This window comes from Solanum verrucosum, unplaced genomic scaffold (genome assembly GCF_900185275.1).
Source record: "Solanum verrucosum unplaced genomic scaffold, falcon-dt-bn FXZP01000281.1, whole genome shotgun sequence".
NCBI classification, from domain to species: Eukaryota; Viridiplantae; Streptophyta; class Magnoliopsida; order Solanales; family Solanaceae; genus Solanum; species Solanum verrucosum.
Window position 1 is genome coordinate 1,127,476 of NW_026020554.1, and position 27,143 is coordinate 1,154,618.

The 27,143-nt window shown below is 28.7% G+C and overlaps 1 protein-coding gene across 1 annotated transcript; it reads right to left on the bottom strand.

The window, feature by feature from the left end:
- Positions 1 to 11,893: 11,893 nt before the first annotated feature.
- On the bottom strand, positions 11,894 to 13,879 carry LOC125810181 (3-ketoacyl-CoA synthase 1). Its single transcript, XM_049489710.1, has 2 exons — positions 12,674 to 13,879; positions 11,894 to 12,334 (listed from the first exon to the last, which is right to left on the bottom strand). Exons 1-2 carry the CDS (start codon positions 13,855 to 13,857, stop codon positions 11,911 to 11,913), a joined length of 1,608 nt encoding a protein of 535 aa, XP_049345667.1. The 5' UTR covers positions 13,858 to 13,879; the 3' UTR covers positions 11,894 to 11,910.
- Between the last annotated feature and the right edge of the window lie 13,264 nt (positions 13,880 to 27,143).

Below are 27,143 nucleotides of genomic sequence, written 5' to 3' on the forward strand. Positions count from 1 at the left end.
TATGGAGGCATATTGAAACAAATTAATCCGCATGATAAAAATGAATATCTTATTCGATTTCATTCAGGAAAATGGAGCGATGCTCAGAAAAAATATGCGACGGTAGCTCATGAAATGTTAACTATCGTTAAGTGCTTATTAAAATTTCAAGATGATTTATATAATAAAAAATTCTTGATAAAAACTAATGCTCAGTCAGTCAAGTATATGTTTGATAATGATTTTAAACATGATGCGTCTAAGTTAATATTTGCTAAGTGGCAGGCACAATTAGCCCCTTTTGATTTCAAAATTCATTATAAAAAAGGAAGTGATAATTCCCTCCCAGACTTCTTATCTAGAGAATATCCTTCTTCTTATGGGTTTTCTTGACTTCTTTCCTGATAAAGATTTGGTTACAATTTTGAAGGTTGTTCCTCTTAATAGAGATTTACAGGAACTTATATTATGGAGAATTATAGACGGAATGGTGATGGATATCATCAATAATTACATGATTGAACAAGAGCTTTATGAAAGATTTTATTGTTATGAAGTTTATAACCTCTTGAATGATTAAAACTAAATGTTATGTTTGCAGGATGAATCCTCCTTGGAGAACCAAGGCTAGAGGAAAATGTAGTTATACTCGCGGAAAGGGAAGAACATCCTCGTCGAAAACATCCGGATCGTCATATGGATCCTCATCTAGCTCTCTAATTATACAAAGGGGAGGAATGAGTTTATATAACTTAAGCTCTAGAACGTAAGAGAAAGCTTCTTCAATACATCTGGAAGATATTACAGAAAGTGATCCATTACATGCTCAACTACAAGAATATTTAACACAAAAGCAAGGTAATACTTTTGCTTCAGTCGCCAAAGAAGACGTTGATGATATCAAAACATATGAAAAGGTAGAAAAAAGAGAAGTGATATTTCTATTAGAAAATTCTGACATACAGAGAAGAGCCTTGGAAGATATTCCAAAGGTATCTAGTAAATGGGCTCTATTTCCCAGGAGAATCATACAAAACTCGAAAATATTATGAAACTCTGCTGATAAGCACAAGTGTTGAATTTCAACACTTTTCAGGATATAATACAAGTGAGAATGTTTATAACTTCTCTTGCTGATAAGCACAAGTGTTGAATTTCAACACTTTTCAGGATATAATACAAGTGAGAATGTTTATAACTTCTCTAAAATGATTATAAAACACATCATATATTGAAGATTGAGGTATTTTCTCAATGACTGAAAGACAATTCAGTCTGAACAAAGTCATGGTAAGCTTTACCTATTGGGATTATGTTCAGACATTTAATAAAGTCATCTATTATAACAATGAGAGGCACAAACATACTTGATTTATAAAAGTATGTGCCAAGATATTTGTTAACCCTATTCCAAATTGGTTTTTAAACTGGTGGTCATACCACGGGCCAACCATAAAAATATTGCCCGAACCATTTCTCAAGTTATACAAAGAATGGGTCAAGATTTCCCCAGATCTCAACAAGTTATATCATCAAGAACATATTTGTTATTTTCAACAAATTGAACAAATATATTTTTTTATAGAATTCTCTGTTCCATGGACTCACAAATGGGCTCCAGAAGTAGATTTCACCGAGGAACAAATTCCTTGTATATACAGAACTTATTATAATAATTTTTGGGACAAGTTGATGAAGAAAGATCCTCAAACAAAGTCTATATACGAACAAGAACTGCTGAATCTAATAACAAAAACCATACACGATTATAAATTGATTCCTAATAAAGAAACTATGACTGATGATTCAACCTCCGTAAAACTTATGGCTATAAAAATTTCTAAAACTTGTCTCTTAATTAAAGAAAAACAAACTTATTTATAGGAAAATAAAGCATTTTTGTACAGGATACTGGGCCCCTATCTGGGTCCTGGTAACAATGTATCTACTGTTGAGCTACAATGTTGCTACAGTAGTCCGGGCTTTTTACTGTCCCGGAAAAGCTTAACACTGCTACATCTTGTCCTTTAGTTTTGCCAAAAAATCTTTGGCGTTCTTCAGTGCATCTACTGGACTTTCTTCTTCATATGGTTGAGCTTCGTGCATATCTTCACTTGTTTCACTACGCATTGATGAATCTGATTTTGCGTAGTGAGTTAGATTTAGAAGAATCTTTTTCTTTACTTCTTCTAGATATTTCATAATCATTTCATCTTGTTCTCATTCATCATGATTAGATGTTTTATTATTATTATTATTATTATTAATTAGTTCTTTACTACAAAAAGGCATAATAAAGCAATCCAAGTCACCTTGATCATGTACATCATTTTATGTTAATAAACATGCAGAGCAGGAAAGAGGAGCTCCCAGATTGGTAATAAACTATAAACCGCTTAATAAAGCGTTACGTTGGATTAGGTATCTCATTCCTAATAAGAAAGATTTATTAGATAGAGTATATGATGCCATCATATTCTCTAAATTTGATCTGAAATCAGGTTATTGGCAGATTCAGATAGCAGAGTCAGATAGATTTAAAACAACTTTTAATGTGCCAATGGGGCAATTCAAATGGAATGTCATGCCATTTGGATTAAAAAATGCTCCATCTGAATTTCAAAAAATTATGAATGATATCTTCATACCTTATAGTAATTTTATAATAGTTTATATTGATGATATCTTAGTGTTTTCCAAAAATGTGGAAACTCATTTTAAACATCTTGAATTATTTAAGAAAATTATTATGCAAAATAGCTTGGTTTTATCACAACCTAAAATGGCTTTGTTTAAAACAAATGTTAGATTCCTTGGTCATAATATCGAAAGAGGTAATATTAGTCCTATTAATAGGAGTATTGAATTTGCTTCTAAATTTCCTGATATTATTACTAATAAGACTCAGCTGCAGAGATTTTTTGGAAGTCTTAATTATGTTGCTCCTTTTATAAAGGATTTAGCAAAAGATACAGCCATCTTATATGACAAATTAAAAAATAATCCTAAAGCTTGGTCAGATGATCATTTTGAAGCGGTCAAAAGGATTAAAGAAAAGGTTAAAAACCTTCCTTGTTTGACCTTTGCCAATCCAAATTGGGCAAAAATTGTAGAGACTGATGCTTCAGACATAGGATATGGTGGAGTATTGACCCAGTTTTGTCCTGATAACAAGCGCCATTACATTGTACAATTCTATTCGGGTAAATGGAACGATGCCCAGAAGAATTATGCTACTATAGCTAAAGAAATCTTGGCTATAGTAAAATGTGTTCTCAAGTTCCAAGGTGATCTTTATAATCAAAAGTTTTTAATAAAAACTGATTGCCAAGGGGCTAGGTTTATGTTTAATAAAGCCTGTAAACATGATGTTTCTAAACAAATATTTGCTAGATGGCAAGCCCTTTTAGCACCTTTCGATTTTGAAATACAATATAAGAAGGGTGAAGATAATAGTCTTCTTGATTTTCTCACTAGAGAATATTTGAATTAATAGAATTTAATTTCTTCTTTACAGGATGATACCAGTATGGCCCCCTCCCTCCAGAAGAGGAAGAGGAGGAAGAACAAATGCAGGAAGAGGAGGTCATATCCTTGCTCAACAAAGCAACAAAACACTGACAACATTTAATAGTAATGTTTCAGCTGCTTCATCAAGTGGAACTAGTGGTATTGATACCACCCGATGTATAAAGAGTTTATAAACTTCATGAAGTTAAAAAAAAAGCCGGATAATAATCCAACATACTCTTCAATTATGATTGATGATGAGAACATAAAGGTATTTGATATGAATGACATAAAAGAAGTTATACTTCTTTTAGAGGAAAATGATCTCAAATAGAGAAATGAACCATGGCAAATAATGGCTAGGTATTTGGATACAGTATCATATACTATTGCAATATACAAATACAGAATGCACTATGAGATAATACTCTCATCCACAGGGTGTGAATTTCAACATTTCTACCCTGCTAATACGAAGAAAGTTTAATAACTTTTCCAAATTGATTATAAAAAGATATTAGCACCTGAAGAATGGGGAATGAGCACATTAAAATAATTTGATTATATCCATTCGAAACAAAAGATTGCAGTAAAATACAATTCCTGGGATTATATTGATGCATTTAATAAAGTCCTTTTATATGAGAATGCTAATAAAAAGCATTCATGGTTTATCAAGATATGTTCTAATGTATTTGACAGACATATCCCTAATTGGTTTTGCAGATGGTGGACCTTATATGGTCCCTTGGTAAAAAATCTTACCAGAGTCATACAGAAAATTATATTTAGAATGGGTAGATATCTCCCCGAAACTGATAAGTTTACAGGAAGAAAATATATTCTTTGAAGGAATATCTTTAATGTATTTCTTTGTTGAATTCTTTATTCCTTGGATTATGAAATGGTCAATAGAAGTTAATACTACTTCAGAAGGATTTTCTTGTCTACAGAGGACCTTTTATACAAAGTTCTGGAGTAAATTGCTTCAGAGGAACCCTGAAGGCAAAATGCATGGCCAAGAGATTATTGATTTAATCAATGTTAAAATCAACAAGTATTATGATACTGCTACCTCAGAACCACAAGTAACAGAGGATCTAAGTCCATTCAAAAAAATCACAAGAAAATTTCAAATGAAGAAAGGACTCATCTCCAAATCAGAAGCCATAACATTATATATGGAGGAAGTCAAGAAGAATTTGATGAGAAATCTTTACATAGATATAAAAGATGATATCTCTATGGCATCAGCAAGCCATACTAATGAAGAAGATGATGCATGTATTGCTGGCGAAGGACAAGACGTTGATGAAGAGATAGACATTGAAACTATTCTCAAACGTTATCAACAACAAATAGAAGAATCTTCTAGTGCAAGCATAGTTGGCAAAGGAAAGGAAAAAGCATAATATTACAACATATTATTTTGGTCACATGCCATGAGAGGCCAAATACTTAAAGCTACTTTTATAAAGTAGGAATATGATAGCCAGAAGTATTGTCGGCCAACTAAAAATAAAAAGAAGGCCATGTGAAGACCATAAGGATTTGTCGGCCTTATCCTTTGTTTATTGGCCAATGTAAAGATGGTGGGCCACTCTTTTTATTCGTTTTTGGTTTTGAAACCTCTATATAAGAGGAAGTTGGTTTTAGTTAAGAGGCAGGTTTTAGAACCCCCTCTCTTTTAAGAATTCTCTCTCTCCCTTGTAATATTTTCTAAGCAATTTTCAATAAAAGTTTGCAATTTGGTTTGGAAGATTTCGTCCAAAGGTACTATTTCTTACTATTATTTGTTATATTTATTTATGTTCATAAGCCCAATGATGGGCAAAACTGTTTGTGTTGAGCTGTAGCATACTAGGTTACTATAATAAATGGTGTAAGTTACAATCATGAATATGGTTTGAGCATTCAGATTAAGGTCATATATAGATTATCCCAGTATAGTTATGAAAGATCGCTGAATTAATTCGTTGGATTACCCATGTGGAGGGCGGACCCGAATAATAAGGATTTTCATATATTATAGCCAGGCTAAATCTATGTTAAGTAAAGGTTCCTCACAATCTGAATGTACGATCCGCGTTTGTTTTGGTATCAGAGCCATGGACTTATAGTAACTATAGATGTTATTGTTCAACATAGTTTTTAAAATGAATATCATAAGGATGAAGTCTACTGTTAAAAACAGTAGAAAAGAAGAATATGATATACCTCAACACCTGGATCTACTTAATAAGTGGACTATTCCAAAAATATCGCCCAGAATCATATATCAGATGGGTACTTTTGAGAAGCTTGGTCTCAAACTAGTGGTTAAAACCACAGAAGAGACTATCATCATTGACAGTGATAATCAGACTTTTAGATTATTATCTGAAAATGATTTAGCCCCTTATAGGGATATTTATCGTTTTATGCATATTGGTCTTGTACAGGTAGCTTTTAAGCCCCTTACTTTACGTGGTTTACCGGAAAATTTTATAGCAGCTTTACGTGATGGTAGAAATCATAATTGGAAGAAGTCTCTTATAGGGATAATCCAAACTAGTCTAGCTTATGGACCAATTTATTTTAATGCTTTTCCTAACCTGCAGATTTCCTTGCAGGATGAGAACTCATTAAGTTCTCTTTTATTAAATGTTAAACTGCATGGTTATGATTATATGTCTGGCACTGAAGTCGTTTGTATCTGTTATAGAATTTATTATATACTTTTGCATACATTAAATCTTATGTGCAAAATCATTGATTTTAAAAATGAAACTATTTTAATAGAAACTAATTTTGACAAATCAAAAGTTGTTACTAGAAGACCTATTAAGTGGGAAGAAATTGATTTCCCACAAGAATAGGTCATTGAGAATGCTACCCAACCTCGAAATAATATTAATACAGATGTTTCTGAAATTGAGCAGTTAAATGATGGAACTGTTAAAATTAGATTTTCAGAACCATCTAGTATGCTTATTGACAATCGTATTGTGTCTTCTAGAATGACTAGATCTAATTCGTCTTATATATCTCCTGTTGATTATATTGTTCAGGTCCCGTCCAGAACATCTACTTCTCAAATCAGGGAAAATTATAGATGTGATAATATAAAAATTGATAATGATAACATTGTAAGACCTGTCCCCAGGCCTAGCTCAGATTTAGATATAACTGAATTTGAAATGAATTTTTCAGATGGATTAACTACTTGATATTTGTTTTATGATGTCCGACAAACAAATTGATTTTAGTCCGGGATCACCGGCAAGAGCTAGAATCGCTAAAGATTTTCAGCGAAAAAAATAAAAACTTTTTAGAAAATGGTTCTTCAAAATCTTTAATGAAGAAGAACAATATGGATTTCAAGAGGAATTTTATAACGATATTATAAATTCATAAATAAATAAATTGATTGCTTTTGTTCCTTGGTTTATGTGTAAACATGTTCATAACTATATTTCTATGCTAGAGAAAGATTTCACTCTAAGCAATGGAGAAATTACGAAATCAATTTTTCCTCCACAACAGTCTCTTCCAATCAATAAAAATGATAGAATTGTAAATTTTAATGCTTTTTCAAAATTGTTTGAAAATGATACGGCTTTAGTGACTACTAGTCATGTTAATGCTATTATTAAACAAAATAATTATGCAAGTATTTATATGAGCATTTTAGGTGAGCATATTGCCTCTTTGCATGAAAAGATTGATAAAATTATTTCTCTATTACCTACTAAGGTAAAAGGTAAAGAAAATGTTGTTCATAGTAGCTTACAACCTCCGCCTGAAATTGATAATTTCAAGCTTAAAGATTATTCAGATCTTGAGAATTTTTTAGAAAAGAAATTCAAGGGAAGTGGAGCCCAGCCTATTAATGCAGAGAATTTCTTACAAGGAGAATCTAGTAAGAATATAGAATTTTCTGATGAGGTTAATAAAATCTCAAAAAGATATGCGAGAAAGCCAGTCCAAAGGATGTACTACTATCCTAGACCCACTCCTCAAGATGTTCTGTTAGAGGAACATGGACATATTATAACTAATAGTTATAATGGAAAGGAAATTTATGAATGGAATATTGATGGTTATACTGATAGACAAATTTATACAACTGTCCATCGTATGCTTATGTACAGTACTATCTGTAAAACCAATAAGAATAGTGATAAGACTATTGCAGATATGATAACTGTAGGTTTTACTGGCCAATTGAAAGGTTGGTGGGACAATTATCTCAATCAGGAGCAAAGAGATAAAGTTCTATAGGCAGTTAATTTGAAACACCATTATTGGAGAAACTTAAAAACCAACTCGTTACACCTGTAGAGCCTCACTACAGTTTAACACAATTTACTGCTATCTAAAACTAACCAATTATTAGCTATCAATATGTCAAAATATTTCCCACTCCAACTTATCCTTTAAAGACCAAATTCCAATGGAATACATAATTTAAATATTCAATTCTTTTCCTCCCATCAGAACTAACGCCACATACATGATTATTAGTGGAAAAAGTTTGTTAACCAATTGGACTATTTGGTTTTTAACTCTTTCACTTGCAAACATATATATATAAAATCATCATAAAAGCTTAGTTAGATTTCTTACCTGAAGGAAGAGGATTCACTGCTCAAGTCCTCTTTTTACTTTGTGACTTGATGTCGCACCAACTGTACGGTTCTCTCTCACAATTTAGGTTTAATTTATTTTACATGGGTCACTAAATGAATTATGGACTTGACCCATTACCCAATAACTAAATAAATCAATTATTTAATAAATATCTATCAATTAAATAATCATATTTATCGAATAGTTCAAAATTCTTAAAATCAACTTCACCGACTGATCATGAATCACTCGCGGCAACTATCGGGAGGGGTAAAATGGTAATTTTATAAAAACTTCAAATATGACTTTCCGGGTCATTACATTGTTATTGTTATTGTTATTGTTATTGTTATTGTTATTGTTATTGTTATTATTATTATTATTATTATTATTATTATTATTATTATTATTATTATTATTATTATTATTATTAATTAAGGAAGAAATCTGAATCGAAATACATACAAATTTTTATATAGTTTAATGGCTGTATGGAAGGATCTAATCCTTTTACCCAAGCAAAGGGTCTGTCGAGATTCAAATACGTATTGTTAGTGAGCCCGTGTGTCTAGCAGTTCTAACCGGGTATAAGGCACCCTTTTACTCCTTATCGAGCTGAGACCACGGCTGGCTAGACGGAGTCACTAAGACAAAGCCACTAACTTGTTGTATTGAATCTAACTGTACCACCATCTCGGAACCAAGTCAAGAAACTATACATAAATTTATTCATATTTAGATAAAATCTCAGATATTCAAGCTCATTTTTTTATTTTTCAACAACATTAGATGAGCTAGCCTTATTATTAGCAGCAAGCTGAATAATCTTTTCACGCAATGTGTTATCAGTAACTTCTTTTGAAAGTTCTATCACATTATTGGAAGTAATAGTATTAATATACATATCTTCAAATTGAGAATGTAATTTATAAAATTTATCTCCTAAATCCATGATTAAGAGAGTATATCTATGCCGAAATACTTCATATCAATCTACCCATTCGTTGTATAACTTAAGAAATGGATCTTCGATACATTTGGACGATATTCCAGAAAATAATCCATTATACGCACAACTACAAGCGTATTTATCCCAAAAGCAATATTATCATCATCATCATCACCACCACCACCACCACCATCAGCATCATCATTATTATCATCATTATTATTATTATAATCATTATTATTATTATTATTATTATTATTATTATTATTATTATTATTATTATTATTATTAATAATAATAATAATCTAAAATTATAAATAAATTTTGATGCAAGTAATACAAAAAAGTAAAGGTATATTTCGTAATGAATTCTTAAAATATTATCTATTTATAGTGTAAGTAATATTAGTTATTTGAAATTTCATTAATGACAGTCAAAATTTATTTATCTATATAAATAGTAGACAATTAAAGATATGTGAAACTTAAATATGCATGCTTATGATACATACATACTTACTTAATACATGTAATATTAAAATAGTAATCATAAAAAAATAAAATAGAGCTTGCGACAAACTTATAAAAAATTTATTTTACTTATAATATTAATGAACTTAAGTAAAAATTAATAAATACATGGGTTAAAAATAAAAAAAATTATATAATATAAAAAAATTGTTACATATATGAAAGATTGAAATGACAAGAATAAAATAAATATTGCATAGAATAGTGATAAATATTTGGAAAAAATACTTAAATACCCATCTTCTTTTACCATAATCTCTGAAATTTCCTGCCATTTTTTTTTCTTTTCAAATCACTCTCTACTCGCTGATACATCCCTATCCCCCTCTTGGATACATCACTCTTCACTCGCTGATACATCCCTATCCCCCTCTCGGATACATCCCTCCCCCTCAGGTATATCTCTCACCTATGTATCCGGAGGTCTGTTGATGTATCAGAAAGTCCACTGATGTATTAGTATGTCTTATCTCCACTCTGATACATCCCTCCCCCCTCAGATACATCCTTAACCTATGTATGTAGATGTTTGCTAATGTATCTAAAAGTCCAAATATATCTGAAATCCATAAATTTTAAGGAATTTTTATAATTTGAAAAATAATAGGAAAAATACTGTAATTAGCTCTAAATACTATGGAATTTAGGTAAATTATCCTAAAAAAAATCATTTAACTATGTTCAAAATTGAAAGGAAGTTTGATTTTTAAGATCAAAATTGAAGTAAATAATTTTCACCCTTTACCAAAATACCGATTGATCAAACGAATAACTTTGACACCTCAAGAGTGTCGAATCTCATTAATTCTAGAAAGCTATATATTCGGTTTCTTGCTTTCTATCATTTTCTTGTTGTCCCAACTACCAATTTTATCAAGAAGTTACATTTCATTAATTCAAGAAATAAATGCATATGTAATTATATATAAGTGTTGTGTGTCCATTATCTTTAATATTACGTCCACTTGATAAGTATGAGTTTCTATTTATTTTTTTTGGAAAAATTATATAATAAGATATAATCCCTATCATATTGACTAATTCAATTTATGTTTTTAAATAATTACCTATTATCTCAATATTTGTTAATTATAAAGAGAAGTATTAAAAATACCCTTGAACTTGGCATGAATTGTTAGTTTCATTCTTAAACTACTGACAACCTTAAAAGCACCTATCTATATTGAACTTAAATACACCTATGGTCTACCATGTGGCATATCAAGTGGTCTCAAACTCTTTAGCGTGGGATTTTTAATAAAAGTCGAGAGAAGTGTTGAAAACACCCTTAAACTTGACGAGAATTTAGTTGTCTTTCACCCATCGGGAAAGATTAGTATATATTTAAGTTCAATTAGTCAAGTAGAGGGGTGTTTTTAAGGCTATCAATAGTTTAGGGATGAAACTAATAATTTTTGCCAAGTTTAAGAGCGTTTTCAATATTTCTCTCTTAATTATGTGCCAAATTTGGTGTTAGATATATTGAGAGACTCTGGTCAAAATATATAATTTGAATTTGCAAATAATTTAGAATCCAATTAATTTGAATTCACATGCAAGATCCATTAGGATTTACTTTTTTATACCTTAGAATTTTAAATAAATCTCTAATTAAACCATTTGATCACAACCGTTAATGGTAATTGTATAAGAGAAATTAATCCAAAATTGATAAAGCCACCATTAAATCATCAACTAAAGCAACAACTTACGAATTTCATTATTTCATTCAATTCAATCAACATCTTTTATATTCACATTTAATTTATCTATCATTATTTACCCAAAAATGGGTATAATTGAATTTATCATTGGGTCAAATGAACTCATAAATATAGTTGTAGCAAGCTGCCCACCCAAAGTTGAAACTAGACTTACGTGAACAAGAATGATTCTCTTTTAATTTACTATATATAAAAAAAATGAAACTAAAAACTTGCAATTTAACCAAATATTGATCATTGTTGAAATATGTGACCATCTCATCTCTGCATGTTTTGTTCTGATACCATCTCATCTAAAAGTTTAAGATGTTAGAAAGAGCACACTTTTATATTAGTTAATTGTATTCTCAACTTATATAGTAGTATTACTGTTCGGACCTCAAGAGTCAAATATTATTACTTTGACTATGGATTATGATGCGGAATCTTAAATATTTTTTTTCAAAAATAAAATTTACGTATATTTGGAAACAATGTAAAAAGTACAGTAATTCACAATAATTGACAAGTTAACATATTAAAAATCCACATAAAAAAAAAAGTAATATGAATCTCGAAATTCAAACAGTGTCACATAAATTGAGACGACGAGTATCGTCTAAGCCTCTATTGTTTGGCAAGGGCAACTTTCACAGGGTAACGTTGAATGCAATCAGCCCAAGGGTTTCCATTTGCATTCACTTCATTACTATCAATAACCCTTAGTGATTTCCAAACTGCACTATTACATTTGAAACCTGAACCAAATGCAATTTGCCACACTCTATCTCCTTTCTTCACCCTTCCTTTTGATTCTGTGTAAGCTAACTCGTACCATAACGAACTACTCGACGTGTTACCAAACCTGTGGAGTGTCATTCTTGATGGCTCCATATGCCAATCACTTAGGCTTAAGTTGTTTTGTATTTCATCTAACACTGCCCTTCCTCCCGCGTGTATGCAGAAATGCTCGAATGCTAGCTTGAAATCCGGTATGTAGGGTTTCACTTTAGCTTTCAAGAGTTTCCTCTTCACCAATGTCATGAAAAACCTGAATCAGATGTGAATTCAGAATTTAAAGTCAGTAGGTTCAGAATGAATTTGATTTCATTTATTATATGCATAGATTTTTTTTATATGCATCGAGAATAAAAGAGTCTAGTTAAACCTAATAATCCCACCTTAATTAACATGGTATCAGAGTAAACTTTTTAGATGAGATGATTACATATTTTATCATGGTATCAATGGTATCAGAGCAGACTTATTCCCATCAATTATCATGTGGTTGATCAATCAGAAAGAATAGGGCCCCATGTAATAAATAACATGTTAGAACAGTAAATATGAAGAGTTTAAACTTTTAGATAAGAGTATGACGAACTCTGACCTGAATTGCTCAGTAAGAGGTAACACGGATGGTCCTAGGGTGGTGATGTTCGTTTTGAGAGCATCACCAGCTACGGCCATAAGTTCACGAGCTAGTGACACCCCTACGACACCCTTATCATCTTCTCTTTGGTACACACAATTGTAGCTATTGTCATCTGCTCCTTTATGGGTTCGAACCGTGTGAACCAACTCATATTTAGACCGGGTTCGATCTTTCGACTTGTTAGACAAAAGCATGGCTGCTCCTCCCATACGAAATATACAATTGCATAGCAACATTGATCTATCATTTCCAAAATACCAATTTAATGTAATGTTTTCCATGCTAACTACCACAGCATATGAATTTTGATTTGCTTTTAATAGTTGTTTGGCTAAATCAATTGAAATTAAGCCAGCACCACATCCCATTCCACCTAAATTATAACTTTTGATGTCAGTTTTGAGCTTGTAATGATTGACAATCATTGACGAAAGCGAAGGCGTTGGATTAAACAAACTACAATTCACTATAAGAATTCCAATTTCCTCTGGCTTGATTTGTGTTTTACTAAATAATGAATCCAATGCACCAAACATAACCGCCTCCGCCTCAGCACGTGCCTCTTTCATATTGAGGTTTGGTGGGATGGATGTGATTCCTTTAGGCAAATATGTCTCGTCACCTAAACCAGAACGATGAGATATCTTTTTTTGAAATACTATAGTTTCGTCTTCAAACGCACCATTTCCTTCTGTCATATTCAAGAACGAATCGACAGATATTTTTCGTTCATCTTCGGGTTTGTAACATGCAAAATCAACCAAATAAACCGGTCTAGGTTTTTTTACATAATACACCCCTAGTACAAAAAATAGCACTATCAAACCGGTTAGACCGGTTGAAGTGTTAATTATAAGTAAAGTTGGATCACTTGTCAATGTATCATAAAACCGGTCTAATTTTAGACCCGTTAATAGTTGAATAAGAGTGAAGGTAACTATAGGAAAAATTGTAGCAAAAAGAAGAAGTGTGAGAGGGTTACAAGAATAACCATAACCAAGTTTCACATATTTGAGCTTAACAGATTGTAAAAAATCCGGCAATTTTTGCCGGATTTTAATAACAACTGAAGATGAATCTTTGAAATTCATCTCAGCTGTTAGTCTCTCTTTTTCCATGTCTATACTTTCATTTGCCATTTTCTACAAAAATATATGAAGTTAAAGAGAGTTGAAGAAGAAGCAAAGAATAGTGTATTGTGTGGGAAATGTTTTGATTAAGGCAAAGAAAGACAACACAATTTTGATGTGGTTTGTTTTGTTGTGTGTGGGTGTAACCTTACATATATAATGGATACAAGAAAGATAAATAGATAGATAGATAGATACAATAGGTTATTTACTAGGAAGCATTGTTTTTGTATGTAATCTTGTTTTCATAAGGGGTAGGGGGTGGGGTTAGGAATGAGTTGTTCCAATAGAGGATAGATAGCTCAACTACCATATGGAAAAGAGTACTAATAGAAATTATTGTCAAAAAATGTGCCAAGTAGCAATGGGAATAATAATATCCTCTCTCCGCCCAATTTCGTGTGATACTATTTGACTTAACATATTGTTTAAAAAGAAAAAAAGAATGATTTTTGAAATTTATAGTCTAAAACAATCTTTAGATAATTGTGTGATTATAAATTATTTATTTTAATTATAATAAAATGATATTTCTATTGAAACAGATTTGAAAAAAATGCGACATAAAATTGAATGGACGAAATAGTAACTAAATGTCAATGTTATAAGGTTAATTGACCAAGAAGGCAAATAATGAACATGTGAGAAAAGGGGATTTCGTCCAAGAAATCATATTATGACTAAATCTTAAAGAGTCCCCTCTACTTTATGTCATTATCAATAACATGCAAAAGGAACAGCTAATGTGTTTCCCACTTTATATTCATATTGACTATAATACTTTTTTTTTACAAAAATTATACTTTTTTTTAATTTATATTTACATGTTTTTTGTTTATTTTGTATGCCAATTAGGAAATAGAAATTAATATAAGTAAGTTATCATGCTACTGATTATATTCAGTGATAGAGTTGGAGTTTTCACTAAAAGATTCAAAATATTATATTTTCTTGATATGCTAAAAGTAACAAGTAAAAGTGAAAAAACTATTTTCGAAATAGTGAACAAATAAAAGAGAATGAATGGAAAAAGTATTAGTCATATTAATTATACTTTGAAAAATATAAAAACTTGATTACTAGTAATACTTTATGTACAATTATTTAATGATAAGAATAATTTTGAAAGAAATTGATAAATTTTATTTAATTTAAAATTTTATTTTTAATATAAGAATTAAATAAAATAAAATGGAGGGAGTATACTTACACATTACACCACATGCCATATTTTGTGCATTCATTCGTCAGTAATATAAACGTTTATTTATATTATTAGGTCAAATTAATAGAAAACAATTGATAATTTACATTTCAAATCCAATAACATGATAGAGTAACATTTACTATAATCATTTAAAATTAATACATTGATAACATAATAAGAATTTCAATTGCATTTAATCAAAGGTCCGTACGTTTATTACAGAGGTATTGTTTGGTTTGCATCTATTCGAACATAGTAATTTTAATACAAATTCTGAATATATCGTAAGGAATTTTTTGTTTTTGTATAAATTATTAATATAGAACCTAATAACTTTATAAAAAAATTAAAATTTTGAATTCATAAATTTTAAATTATGATCGCCTCTAGATATGTAGGCTTTGTACAAGGTACACTTCGAGATCTCTCTCGAGAGATATAACATGAAAAAGGCCGGTGGTTATAGGTGACTTACCATCAAGAAACTATTAAAAAGCATAGGGTAGGTAAGAATATAGATACCAAACTTATCATAAAAAAACACCCAAAATCCTAACATTTTTTGAAAGAATTGATGATATTCTAAAATTTATAACACAAATGAGAATTTGGTGAACAATATTCCTATTTTGGGACTTTGGTGTGTTTGGTAAAATGTATAACAATAATGGTAAATATGATATATAATAATGTTGATACTTACTTAATACTTATGTTAATGAGATTATTTCTAATGCAGTGCTAGATTTGGTGTATTAAATATAATATACATTGCATAGTTTCTATTTTTTTAAAATTTATTTATAAAAATATCCTTTACAAATACGGTGAAAATTAAAGGTTGTAAAAAAGTTTTTGAAAGATAATTATGTCTTTAATCATACTAATACAAACATTAAAACTACTTATGTTATTAATACTATATTATCAAATAGAATAGATAAATTAATAATTATATTAGTTATACATAAAAAAAAACATGTGCCATATATATGTTGCCTTGTGTGTTACTTGACTTTATTTTATGTTCACGAGTATTTTACCTAGTGTGTGCAATTGCTTGTAATATTTATTAGCAATACTTATACTTAGAATTCGAATATTGAGTGCAATGAGGGCAAGAGTTAGCTACTCATTTATTACTATGTGCATTTTCTTATTGATTGATGCTACCTACATATGTAATTAGCTAAAGTCGAAGAAATGTAGCTAGTGTTTGATCATAGATTTATAAATAGTTTTGAAAAATTATATTTGAGTGAAGTTTGGATGGAGGTTTCAAATGTATTTGGTCATATTTTCTGCAAATATGTTTCACTTTTTTTTTTTCTTTGAAATATATGAAATATGACTTATACCTCAATCCTTATAAGTTCTAAAAATTATAAAAAAATATTTATAAATTTGGCAGAAAATTATCAGTTTTATAATAACTAGACAATAAAATTATCTTAAAATAATACACGACATATTAATAAAATTATTAATAACACACTTAGCTACTAAAATTTGTCAAATTACAATTAGCTACTAAAATTTGTCAAATTACAATTAATTTCGAAGATTCATATATGAAATAAATCAATAATAACAATAGAAGTAACTAATATATTGTAAGAATAATTTCTTCACAACGAGAATGCATTTTCAGACCAGATGATTGAAAAGAAACTACTAAATAATTACATTTTTCTCATTGAATTTTTTCACTAAAAATGTTTAGTAGCTATTCTCTTAGATATTGTGATTGAATTGGAGAGAAAAATAGTATTGTTGTCACACGAAAAAAAAATAGAATATATTTTTGTATGGAGAATTTATTTTCCACAATGCATCTTTCAGTGTACTAATTTAGTGAAAAATGAAGAAAAAATAATAATATTTTACACAAATTTTTCATTAATTCACGATGGATTTTTTTATATTATTTTCTAGCAGTGAAGATAGATACCCTGTCTCTATTTACTTGTTCATTTTTGAATTGACACACCTATTCAAAAAAAAAAAATTGACCTAGTGAGTTTACTATTTACCCCTATTAATTAATTGAATTGAAAAATCAATTTACTCATTAAAGAGGTTCTATATTTTTCATAAACATTAATTCTTTGAATAAATTGAAGGTATAATAGATAAAAAGATGGAAAAATCCTTTTGGCCAGAATGGTATTTTACCTATGTTATTTTACCTTTTTGGACATTTTTACCCTTTAAACTTTTATACCTTTTATTTAAAAAAAGGGAAAAAAGATCAGTTTATTTTAAAATAAAAAAGATATTATAGATTTTTAAAATTTCTGGCCAAATTCTTGCCAAAAATGACAAGTAAAAGAGTTAAAATTAGACAAGTAAAAAAGGACGTAGAAGTTAGTAAGGGTCATAAATGAATGATTTTTAAAATAAAAATATACGAGTTTGGGTAAATTTTAAAGTTAAAAAGAAATCAATAGGTATACTTTGCTAAAAAAACAATTTTTTTACCAAATTTTTGAATTTGATTTCCAAAAAGCTAAATAAATTTTATCAATTTCCTTTTTTTTTTAAAAAAAAATACTTCCAAAATTAATGAACAAACGGGTTAATTAGTTATTTTACACAATTTCTAAAATTGTTTTGCCACACAGAGGGAGTCCACTCGGGTTGAAGATATTTTTTTCGTAAATATGGAATTTTTAAATTGACTTGATATAAGAAAACTAGTACTCCCTTCATTTAAAAAATATGTGTTATTTTAATAACAATATTATATTAAAATAGAGTTATTTTAGAAATTCAAGATAAAAATTATATATTTTTCAAAGTGTTTAATTCTCAAAAAATATTTACTTAAATAGAAACTAGTTAGTAAAACGACAAATTGTATTTATTACTCACTCCGTTTTAAAATAAGTGATGTCCTATGTAATTAATAAGATAATCTTGATATTCTTTCAATTTTATCTTTATATAAATTAAGAGAATTTTACATAACCAAAAAAATAGTAAAAAAAAATATGAAAATTTAATTGAGTCTCTTAATTTCATACGTGTCATATTAAGAGCATCTTAGGATCAGTCGGTCAATTGATTGATTTGCTCTTCTGCTTTAATTTTTATTTATTTATATTTAGTGTATTCTTCATTCTAATTTATTTATCTTACTTAAATTTTTAGTATATTACGTATTTAAAATTATAAAAAAATAGTATTATAAATCACAATTTTTTGAAAATTTGGTTAACTCTCGAAATTTCACATATGCCACATAAATCGGGACATATAGATAACATATATTATTTAAAAATTACTTAAAAAGTACTATAAATCACAATAATTAATAACTTAAAATATTTTTTAAAAACATATTAAAACTTTGGTTGACTCTCAAATTTTCACCTGTGCTTCATAAATTGAGATAGAGATAATAACATATATTATTTCAAAAATTACACTAAAAGTACTATAAATCACAATACTTAACAATATAATTTTTTTCAAAATCATACAAAACATTTGAGAACTCTCCTAATATCATACATACCATATAAATTGAGATGAATAACGTAACAAATATTGAGTCTGTGCTTACACACAATTTTACTAAAATAACATATATATTTTGAAGTGGATCAGAGCATAGTACTACAAATAAAGTTGACTAAGACGTAACACCAATATTAAAGTTGTTTATTCAAAGTTATTATGAGGACATTATATTATGGGTCAGTTACTATGATTTTCACTTCTTAATAGCTTTGGCTCCACATATATATTTTCTATCTTTAATTTATCTTCTTCTTTTTTTGGGAAAACAAAAGTCACCACGTCTACAACACGTTAGGTTGCTACTCCCATTAAATATGAGTCCCAAGTCATAATGTTTTTTTTCTCATTCGATTTTCAATATTTACATTAAAGTCTAAGTAGATTTTTGATTGAAAATAGAGAAATACTTACTGCTTTATCACAAACTTTGTTGATCCAAATCGTATAACTATACCTTCATTCATCATTATTAGTGGCATAGGCAAAAGTGTTCGTAAATAATATTAGTTATCATTGCAATCCATCTAGTAAATGAGTTTATTGGTACCGGAATGATTAAAATGTTTTATTTACTTTTTCCGTCTTATAGTATTTGACTTTTATTAATTTGACATGTAAAATTTTTTTAATTAGAGGTATATCTTGTTAAACCAACCATATTAGTTATTAGTGATTCTTTGAAACACTACATTTGACTTTCATGTTTTATATAGTTATTTAATACTAAGAGTAATATGTAAAAAAAATTAATTAGAGGTATATCTTGTTAAACTAACCATATTAGTTATTAGTGATTCTTTGAATCACTACATTTGACTTTCATGTTTTATATAGTTATTTAATACTAAAAGTAATATGAGAAATTTTTTTTGTAATAAATCTTTCTTGATTTGTTATAATAGACAAATAAAATTAAATTTCTATTTTTAGTGTAGAGGCCAAGTAAAATAAAATAAAAAGAATATACTCCCTCATTCTTTTTTTAGTTGTTATGTTGCGCTTTATGAAATTCAATTTGACTAATTTTCATAATTAAATTAGATTATATTAATTCAATATTTTTAAACTAAAAATTTAGATATTCAAAAACTATACGAAAAATACTATAAATTGCTATTTTTTGCATATCAATATGATGAAAAAAATACATGGTAAAATGTTAGTGTTTGCAACAAATTTTAAAGTGACAGAAAAATAAATTACAGTAACAAAAAAATATGAAGAAACATAATATTTTATTCATCAAGATTGCGGATACAACTATGTTCCTCCCTTGATTCTACTCTCCTAAGATTTATCCATGATTCGAGGCCCGTTAGTGGCGTATTTCTCAAACTAGGATGATTTAGATTTGACCTCTATATGAATATTCCATCAACTTATGAAATATTCGAGATCTTGATCTTTAAAACTACCCAAGAGTTTATGGGATATTTTGAGATTCGATCTCTTTATGAATATTCCATGAATTTGTGATGGAATTTTTGAGATGTTGATCTCTTTATGAATATTCCATGAATTTGTGGTGGAATTTTCGAGATATTAATCTTTAAAAATACTCAAGAGTTTATGGGATATTTTGAGATGCCTTTTAAGGGAACTTAGTACCCTTTATATAGGCATAAACTAGCTAGGGTTTAAGGTTACGTAGCCTCCAAGAATTCTAATTGAAACTGAACACACCTTCTAGAGTCCCAATTTCGAATTGAATACGTCTTGTAGAATCCCACAAAATTTCAATGTCTACAGTTAGTCTAAGTTCTTATCGTTTAACTCTATAAAGGGAAACCATGACAACTAAAAGAGGACGGAGGGAGTATTTCCAATTACTTCTTCTTCTGTCCAACAATAGTTATCCACTATTGACTTGACACAGGGATTAGAAACAATAAATAATAGGTCTAATTTTACCAAGTCACCCTTAAACATCGAAAAAATGAATAGTATCTAATAACAAAGGTAACATAGACACAAAATTATTCATTAGTTTTACAAACTGAACAAATACGATTGGACATCCTCAAAATAATATAATGGACAAATAAAAATAGACAAAGAAAGTAATGTATACACATAAAGAAATTGTTCGTGAACCAAGCGTTAGATGACACTATGGTTGAGCGTAAGTGATTGATTCATCTGAATTTAATAACGTTAATTCAAATTCGGCGTATATATTCATTAAAATACATAAATTGGTACCTGATTTAGTCAAAGGGATAGGCAAACAACACGCGTATTTTTAGCTGGAAACAGATGCCAATTGCCATTAATAAAATACAACTGCCAACATTCATCAGTTAGCATGCAACTGTTTCCTAAAAGTAAAGAAGAATTAATGAAGGGGAGTTTGGGTCCTTTTAATTAATGTATTATTGGAAAAAAAGAGTCATGTTTAATACCTCCTCCCAGAATATTATTAACTAATAAAATTGTGTTCTTTCTAATAACTTAAATTTTTAGACGAGATTTCAAACACTTTAACATAGTATGATTAGTATCAAAGCAGACAAAGGTCCTGTGATTGAATCTCATGGTCATCCAAATTAAAAAGAATTTCCACATGTTTGACCTATGAAAAAAGAATCAGGTCCTAGGATCGAATCTCATGGCCATCCAAATTTTAAAAAAAATTGACGTGCTTGCGTATGAAAAAAGAATCAGACTCGCATGTGAAGGGAGTGTTGAGAATATCATTAACTAATAATATAAGAAGAATACTTTTAATACACTATATTTATGTATCTTATTTATTACTATCAAAATTAAGAATGAAGGATTTTTTATTTTTTTTGAAACTTAACAATATTCATACTTCCAAAAAGAACTAATCTAAGGGTAAAAGGGGGGAAATTAAATTAATTCTATTTTGATTTATAAATTAATAAGTAATTTATGACAAATATTTTAAATAATTTGAACAAGTAATATAAAATAGAGTGGGTACATTAATTAGACGGTTCAGTGATACATTTAAAATTCATAGTTTAATTTAATTTTTGTAGATTAGACAGTTTTCTTTTGACAACTTATCTAAAAGAGTGTTATTAAGTTCCATGTGTGGCATATTTCAACATGTCTAAAAGTTGTTTAAATTAGGCTTTTTAAGAGTAATGATCTTAAATGATCACTCTAGATTAGGCTGTACCAAAAGTATGTCAAATAGATTAAATATATAGAGGATAATAATTTGGTGTCTGAATGGGTGGGGTGGGGTGGGTATTTGATCCGTTTAAAAGTTATTTAGACTGAAATAGATTTAAAAAATGATCATAATTCAAGTTGTTCAATTCTTACTGAATTTTATATTTTTTTTGTTTCTTATAATTTGGTTAATTACCTAAAATTGTATTTGTTTATTATTGTTGTATCTAACAAATCAAGATAAAAAATATTTTAACAAGGCTTTTTAAGATCAATTTGGGATGATATATCATCTCAATTTTTAGATGAATGAATTGGACAAATTAAAAAGGGGTAAGTCAATAAATGAACGGAATTACAAACATGAGTAAATTGAGCATATCATTTTTATTTTTTTTAAGGAAAAACTACTTGATTAGACAAAGATCTCTACCATATCTACTAAACATTGTAATACTTTAAAATAATTACATATACTGTAAATGAATTACATAATCACTTACCCCCCCCCCCCCCCCCCTTCTCTCTACACAAATACACTTATGATTGTACTAGTGTATTTTTTTAATACTAGATACATATTTCTTTGATATATGTATTTATTCTCAGATACACTAAATATTTGATACTAGATATAGTGGTAAAGTTGATATGGGATACACGAGATAAAGGTGATATCAGATACACTGGATGAAATTGATTTTGAATACACAAATACATGAAATTGATACTAGATATATAAATACATAAAAATTGTGAAACTCAGATACATTCTTAAATATAGAAACATAGGAAGAAAGACAAGCAAGAGAGGCAGTGCATCCTAGATACATGCGAATCATGTTTGGATATGATGCATTTGAAATAAATTACACTTAATTTGGCCCATATATATCCATGGTATATGTATGATCCCACCAAATACACGTGTTAAACTATTTTGTTCGAACATAATTACAATCTAAACTTGTGAAATTTGTATTGTTTCCTCTATTTTTTGGAATTGGTTGATTGCTTGTTGGAATTCTGTGATAGTTAATTACTCAAGGCTCTAACCCATGTGTTAACTTTGAGAGTGATAACTTAACATCTAGAACTGTATAAAGTTACTGTAAGTAAGAAGGGCTATGTACCTTAATAGTGGAAGGTGATAAATTCAAAGTGTTTTGGATACTACAATTTAAAGTTTATTTTATTCTGAAGATATTTTGATTTTGATACAACAATTAAAAGATCGAAATTTGTATGTTTATCTGTTTGTATGCTTTTTGATATATAATTTGTATTTCTTATTTATTTTGAATACACATTTGCACCAAATACAATTTAGATAATATGATACAAATTGTATATTCAGGCTAATACAATTTATAATATAATTAAGTTTAAAATATTTTTTTTTATTTTGTAATTTGTTTGGGTTACAAATCGTGAATGATTGAATATTAAAAGAAGATTTATCGCAAAAGATTGAGGTTGAAAATAAAAAAAAAGAAGTAGTAATCCATTATTTTATTATAAAAGAAAATTAGTAAAACTAAAATTATTATTTTTATAACTAAGTATAACAACTCTAGAGATCAGATTTGTACTATTCTAAAACTTTGAAATTTTAGCTAGTCATGCACTCTGACTTTATTGCATGATGCAACTCGGTGATCAACAAGGATTGTGGTCGAGTGATAAGTACTCATTCATTCTTAATTAGAAATTTTGAGTTCAAGTCCACTTGAAAATAAAGCTCCCTTTGTCAGGGGGCTTGAATCTGGATTTAATGAAAGGGGGGTTGGGTCCTTTTCATTAATGTATTATTATTGGAAAAAAGAGTCATGTTTAATACATTAATTAGACGGTTCACTAACATTTAACTTGCATAGATTAGGCAGTTTTCTTTTGATAACTAATCTAGAAGAGTATTATCTTGTCCCAAGTGTGGTATTCTAACATGTCTAGAAGTTGTTAAAATTAGGTTTTTAATGACTAGCGATCACTATAGATTGCTTCAAAAATCAATTATTTAAAATGCATTATTTTTTTATTTTAATTTGTTTGTTCAATTATAATTTGTAAATATTTTTTAAAAAATAAAATACACTTTTAAATTTTATAGATTTAAGTTAAAGATATACTAAATATATCAAAATGATACTTAATTTTATGATTTTAAACATATCAACTAGAAAGTTAAAATAAAAATTGTGAAAAATAAAGAGACATTTTTTTTTAAAATGGTCTAAAAAAGAGGACAAATAAATTAAATTTAAAAAAATTATATACGTCATTTAATATTTACGATACAATATAATCCTGCACGTCTTTCTTAGAAAAATATTTCACCGAAATATGATGTACGGAGACAATTTTCTAATGTCTTAATTAATAATGCTTCAATATTTGAATTTTAAAAAAAAAGTAAAATTATGAATTTAAATTTTATAAATTTATTTTTTAGGATTTTTAATATTATTATATCTTATGAATGTATATTAATTATTTATTATATTTTTTGTAAATTTCTACACAATTTTACATTTTATATTAAAAAATAAAAATACTGAATTCAAATAAACTTGAACGTCGGAGAAACCATATATAAGATCTATATATGTCAGTGCACATGGTGATGAGATGCGATATGTTAGCCAGTGCACATGCCCATCAATCAAATTGGCTCTTGAAATGCTAATAAGTAAAGAGGCATCTTTGGTATGAAAAAAAAAATATTCTACGGAAAATGAGTTTTTAGAAAATGTTTTTTGAAAAACAAGTGGATTTCTCACTTATTTTCTTAGTTTTCGATAAGCAAAAAAATACTATTCCAAGAGTATTTATATGTTACCTAGCGATACACTATATATGGAGGCATGATAGGAAGGGGAGTTGGGGTGATGGGAGTGGGGGTGGGTGATAGTCAAGGGGTGAGGGTTCGGGGGAAATTGTGTAGGTGGAGAGGAGACAATAAACTTGAAATGTCACTTATGCAACTGATTTTCCTACTTCCATTAGAGAAGTCATATATTATCGAAAAAATATTTAACGGCAATTGAATTAATAACATTGCATCTAGAGTTGCTAAAGAAATTGTATTATTGTCGAATTTATAGATCGTCAAAAACTCGAATTCAATATAACTCAACACTTTCCTATTTTTCAATTAGATGGCTCTCTAATCAGTGTACGGTAGGGGTGCGCATCGGTCGGTTCGGTTCGGTTTTATGTGTTATTGGTTCGGTTTATCGGTTTTCGGTTTGTAAATACGTCAAACCGATAACCAAACCAATAACATATTTCTTATCGGTTTTTGGTTAATCGGTTTATGGTACTTAACGGTTCGGTTTTCGATTTAACCAATAAGAAAATACTCATATATATTATATACACGATAAGAAAATTTTCATATAAACCATATGATTTTTTCAGCATTTGGCATGAAAGTAATAATCATAAAAGTAACAATCATTTTTCTTGCAAGTTTAGACACTAGACACATTCAAAGGAAAAAGTATGAAAGTAACAATCGTTTAGCCATTAACAAAAAGTGTGAAAGTAACAATCGTTTAACCATTAACAATAAGACTAGTAAATTTAGTATAGTCTTATTGGGTTATCGGTTTAACCATTAACAAAAATCATAAAACCGGAAACCAAATCATAACCCAATAAAAAAAATTGCAAACCGTTTAAAAACCGTTAGCCCAATAACCCAATATCAATAAACCAATAGTGTTTTTTTCGATTCGGTTTATTGGTTAAATCGGTTTTTGCACACCCCTAGTGTACGGTGCAAAAAACTACAACAATTATTTAGGTTATTGGGCCTGGCCCGTTAATCATTTTAGTTCAGTGTAGTTGGACCATCTATATTCTATAGTAAGCCCAAACTTTGTTTGCCTTCTTGTATATCAAAGAGAATATTTCATACATATCTAAGAGATAAAATTTAATATGCCTCCTTAGTTATAGTTTGCTTAATTACGTTTCACAGCTATAGTTTCAATTGTTATAGATATTTCCGTTTTTATATTTCACTTCGATTTAATATTTTATACAATTCAATTTTTTAAAATTTTTAAATGAATATGGGCTGTAATTTCAGTTGAAAAGAAGAAAATCAATCACATAAATCACAGTATCATATCTCAGTAGAGTGTCATATCAAATATGACTTCCTCCATGCGAACAACACGATTCTGCAGTTCATGAGATTGAACAAAGTAATCCAAAAAATTCAATTGATTTCTTCGTTTATTATACAATAGGTACATGATACAATAAATTCGTTTTGTTCTTGTTATAATATTTTCGAATCAATTCAATTGATTGAATTATACAAATCAGTAAATGTATATAATTGTTGAAACTATATAAATAATAGATGAAACATATACTTGCAGATAATATACAAATGTAAAAGAAGTACTTGTATATAATTGTTGAAAAATACACAATTAAGGTCGAAAAATGTAATGTGAATGTATTGATAGAATACAAATCACAAAAAAAATACAAAATAAATTATACAAATACCTCAATAATGCTGAAATTATATAAATGATAGTTGGAGCGTATACTTGTTTGATAATTTACAAATACAAAAGAGATAATTGTATAGAATTAATTGAAAATCTACAAAGAAGGTCTAAGAAAAAGTAAAAAAGCCGTAACAAACATTTATACGCTAAATCCAACGAGTATACAACATAATATGAAATATACAAATCACAAAAAATATACTCCTCCCATTCCATTTTATGTGGTACCCTTTCAGTTTTAGTCCGTCCCAAAAAGAATGTCACCTTACAATAATTAGAAACAATTTAACTTTAAAATACCCCTTTTATCCTAAATAAAATGATTTTCAACCATACAAATATCTAAGAATTATCTTAGATCACAAATTTCAAAAATCTTCATTTTTTTCTTAAACATCATGCCAAGTTAAACGGTGACACATAAAATGGGACAAGGATAGTACAAAATAAATTATACAAATTCCTCAATTTCTTCACCGTTATCTTGGTCCATTGATCCAGATTCAACATCTTCTTCTATAGATGTTTAAGAACATACATAAGTTGTTGCATTTTCACTGGGTTATTGCGGTGCTTGGATTTAATTTATTGTTGATTAACTCCAGATTTATCAATAGATCCCGCAACTTTTGGAACTCTTGAGTTAGATCCAAAGAAAAAGATGGAAAATCATCCATTTTTTGTGCATGTGTGTGTATACCTCGAGTGACTCTCTTGGAAGAAGTGTGTTCATCCATGAATTGTATGTATCTATGGAGATAACTTAAAAATTAAAAGAAATCAATGGGATATACAGATACAAATCAAAAATAAAATATTGAAACCACGGGAAGAGAAATAAAGAATAAAAAAAGAAGGGAAAATTATATATAATAGCAAACTATTAA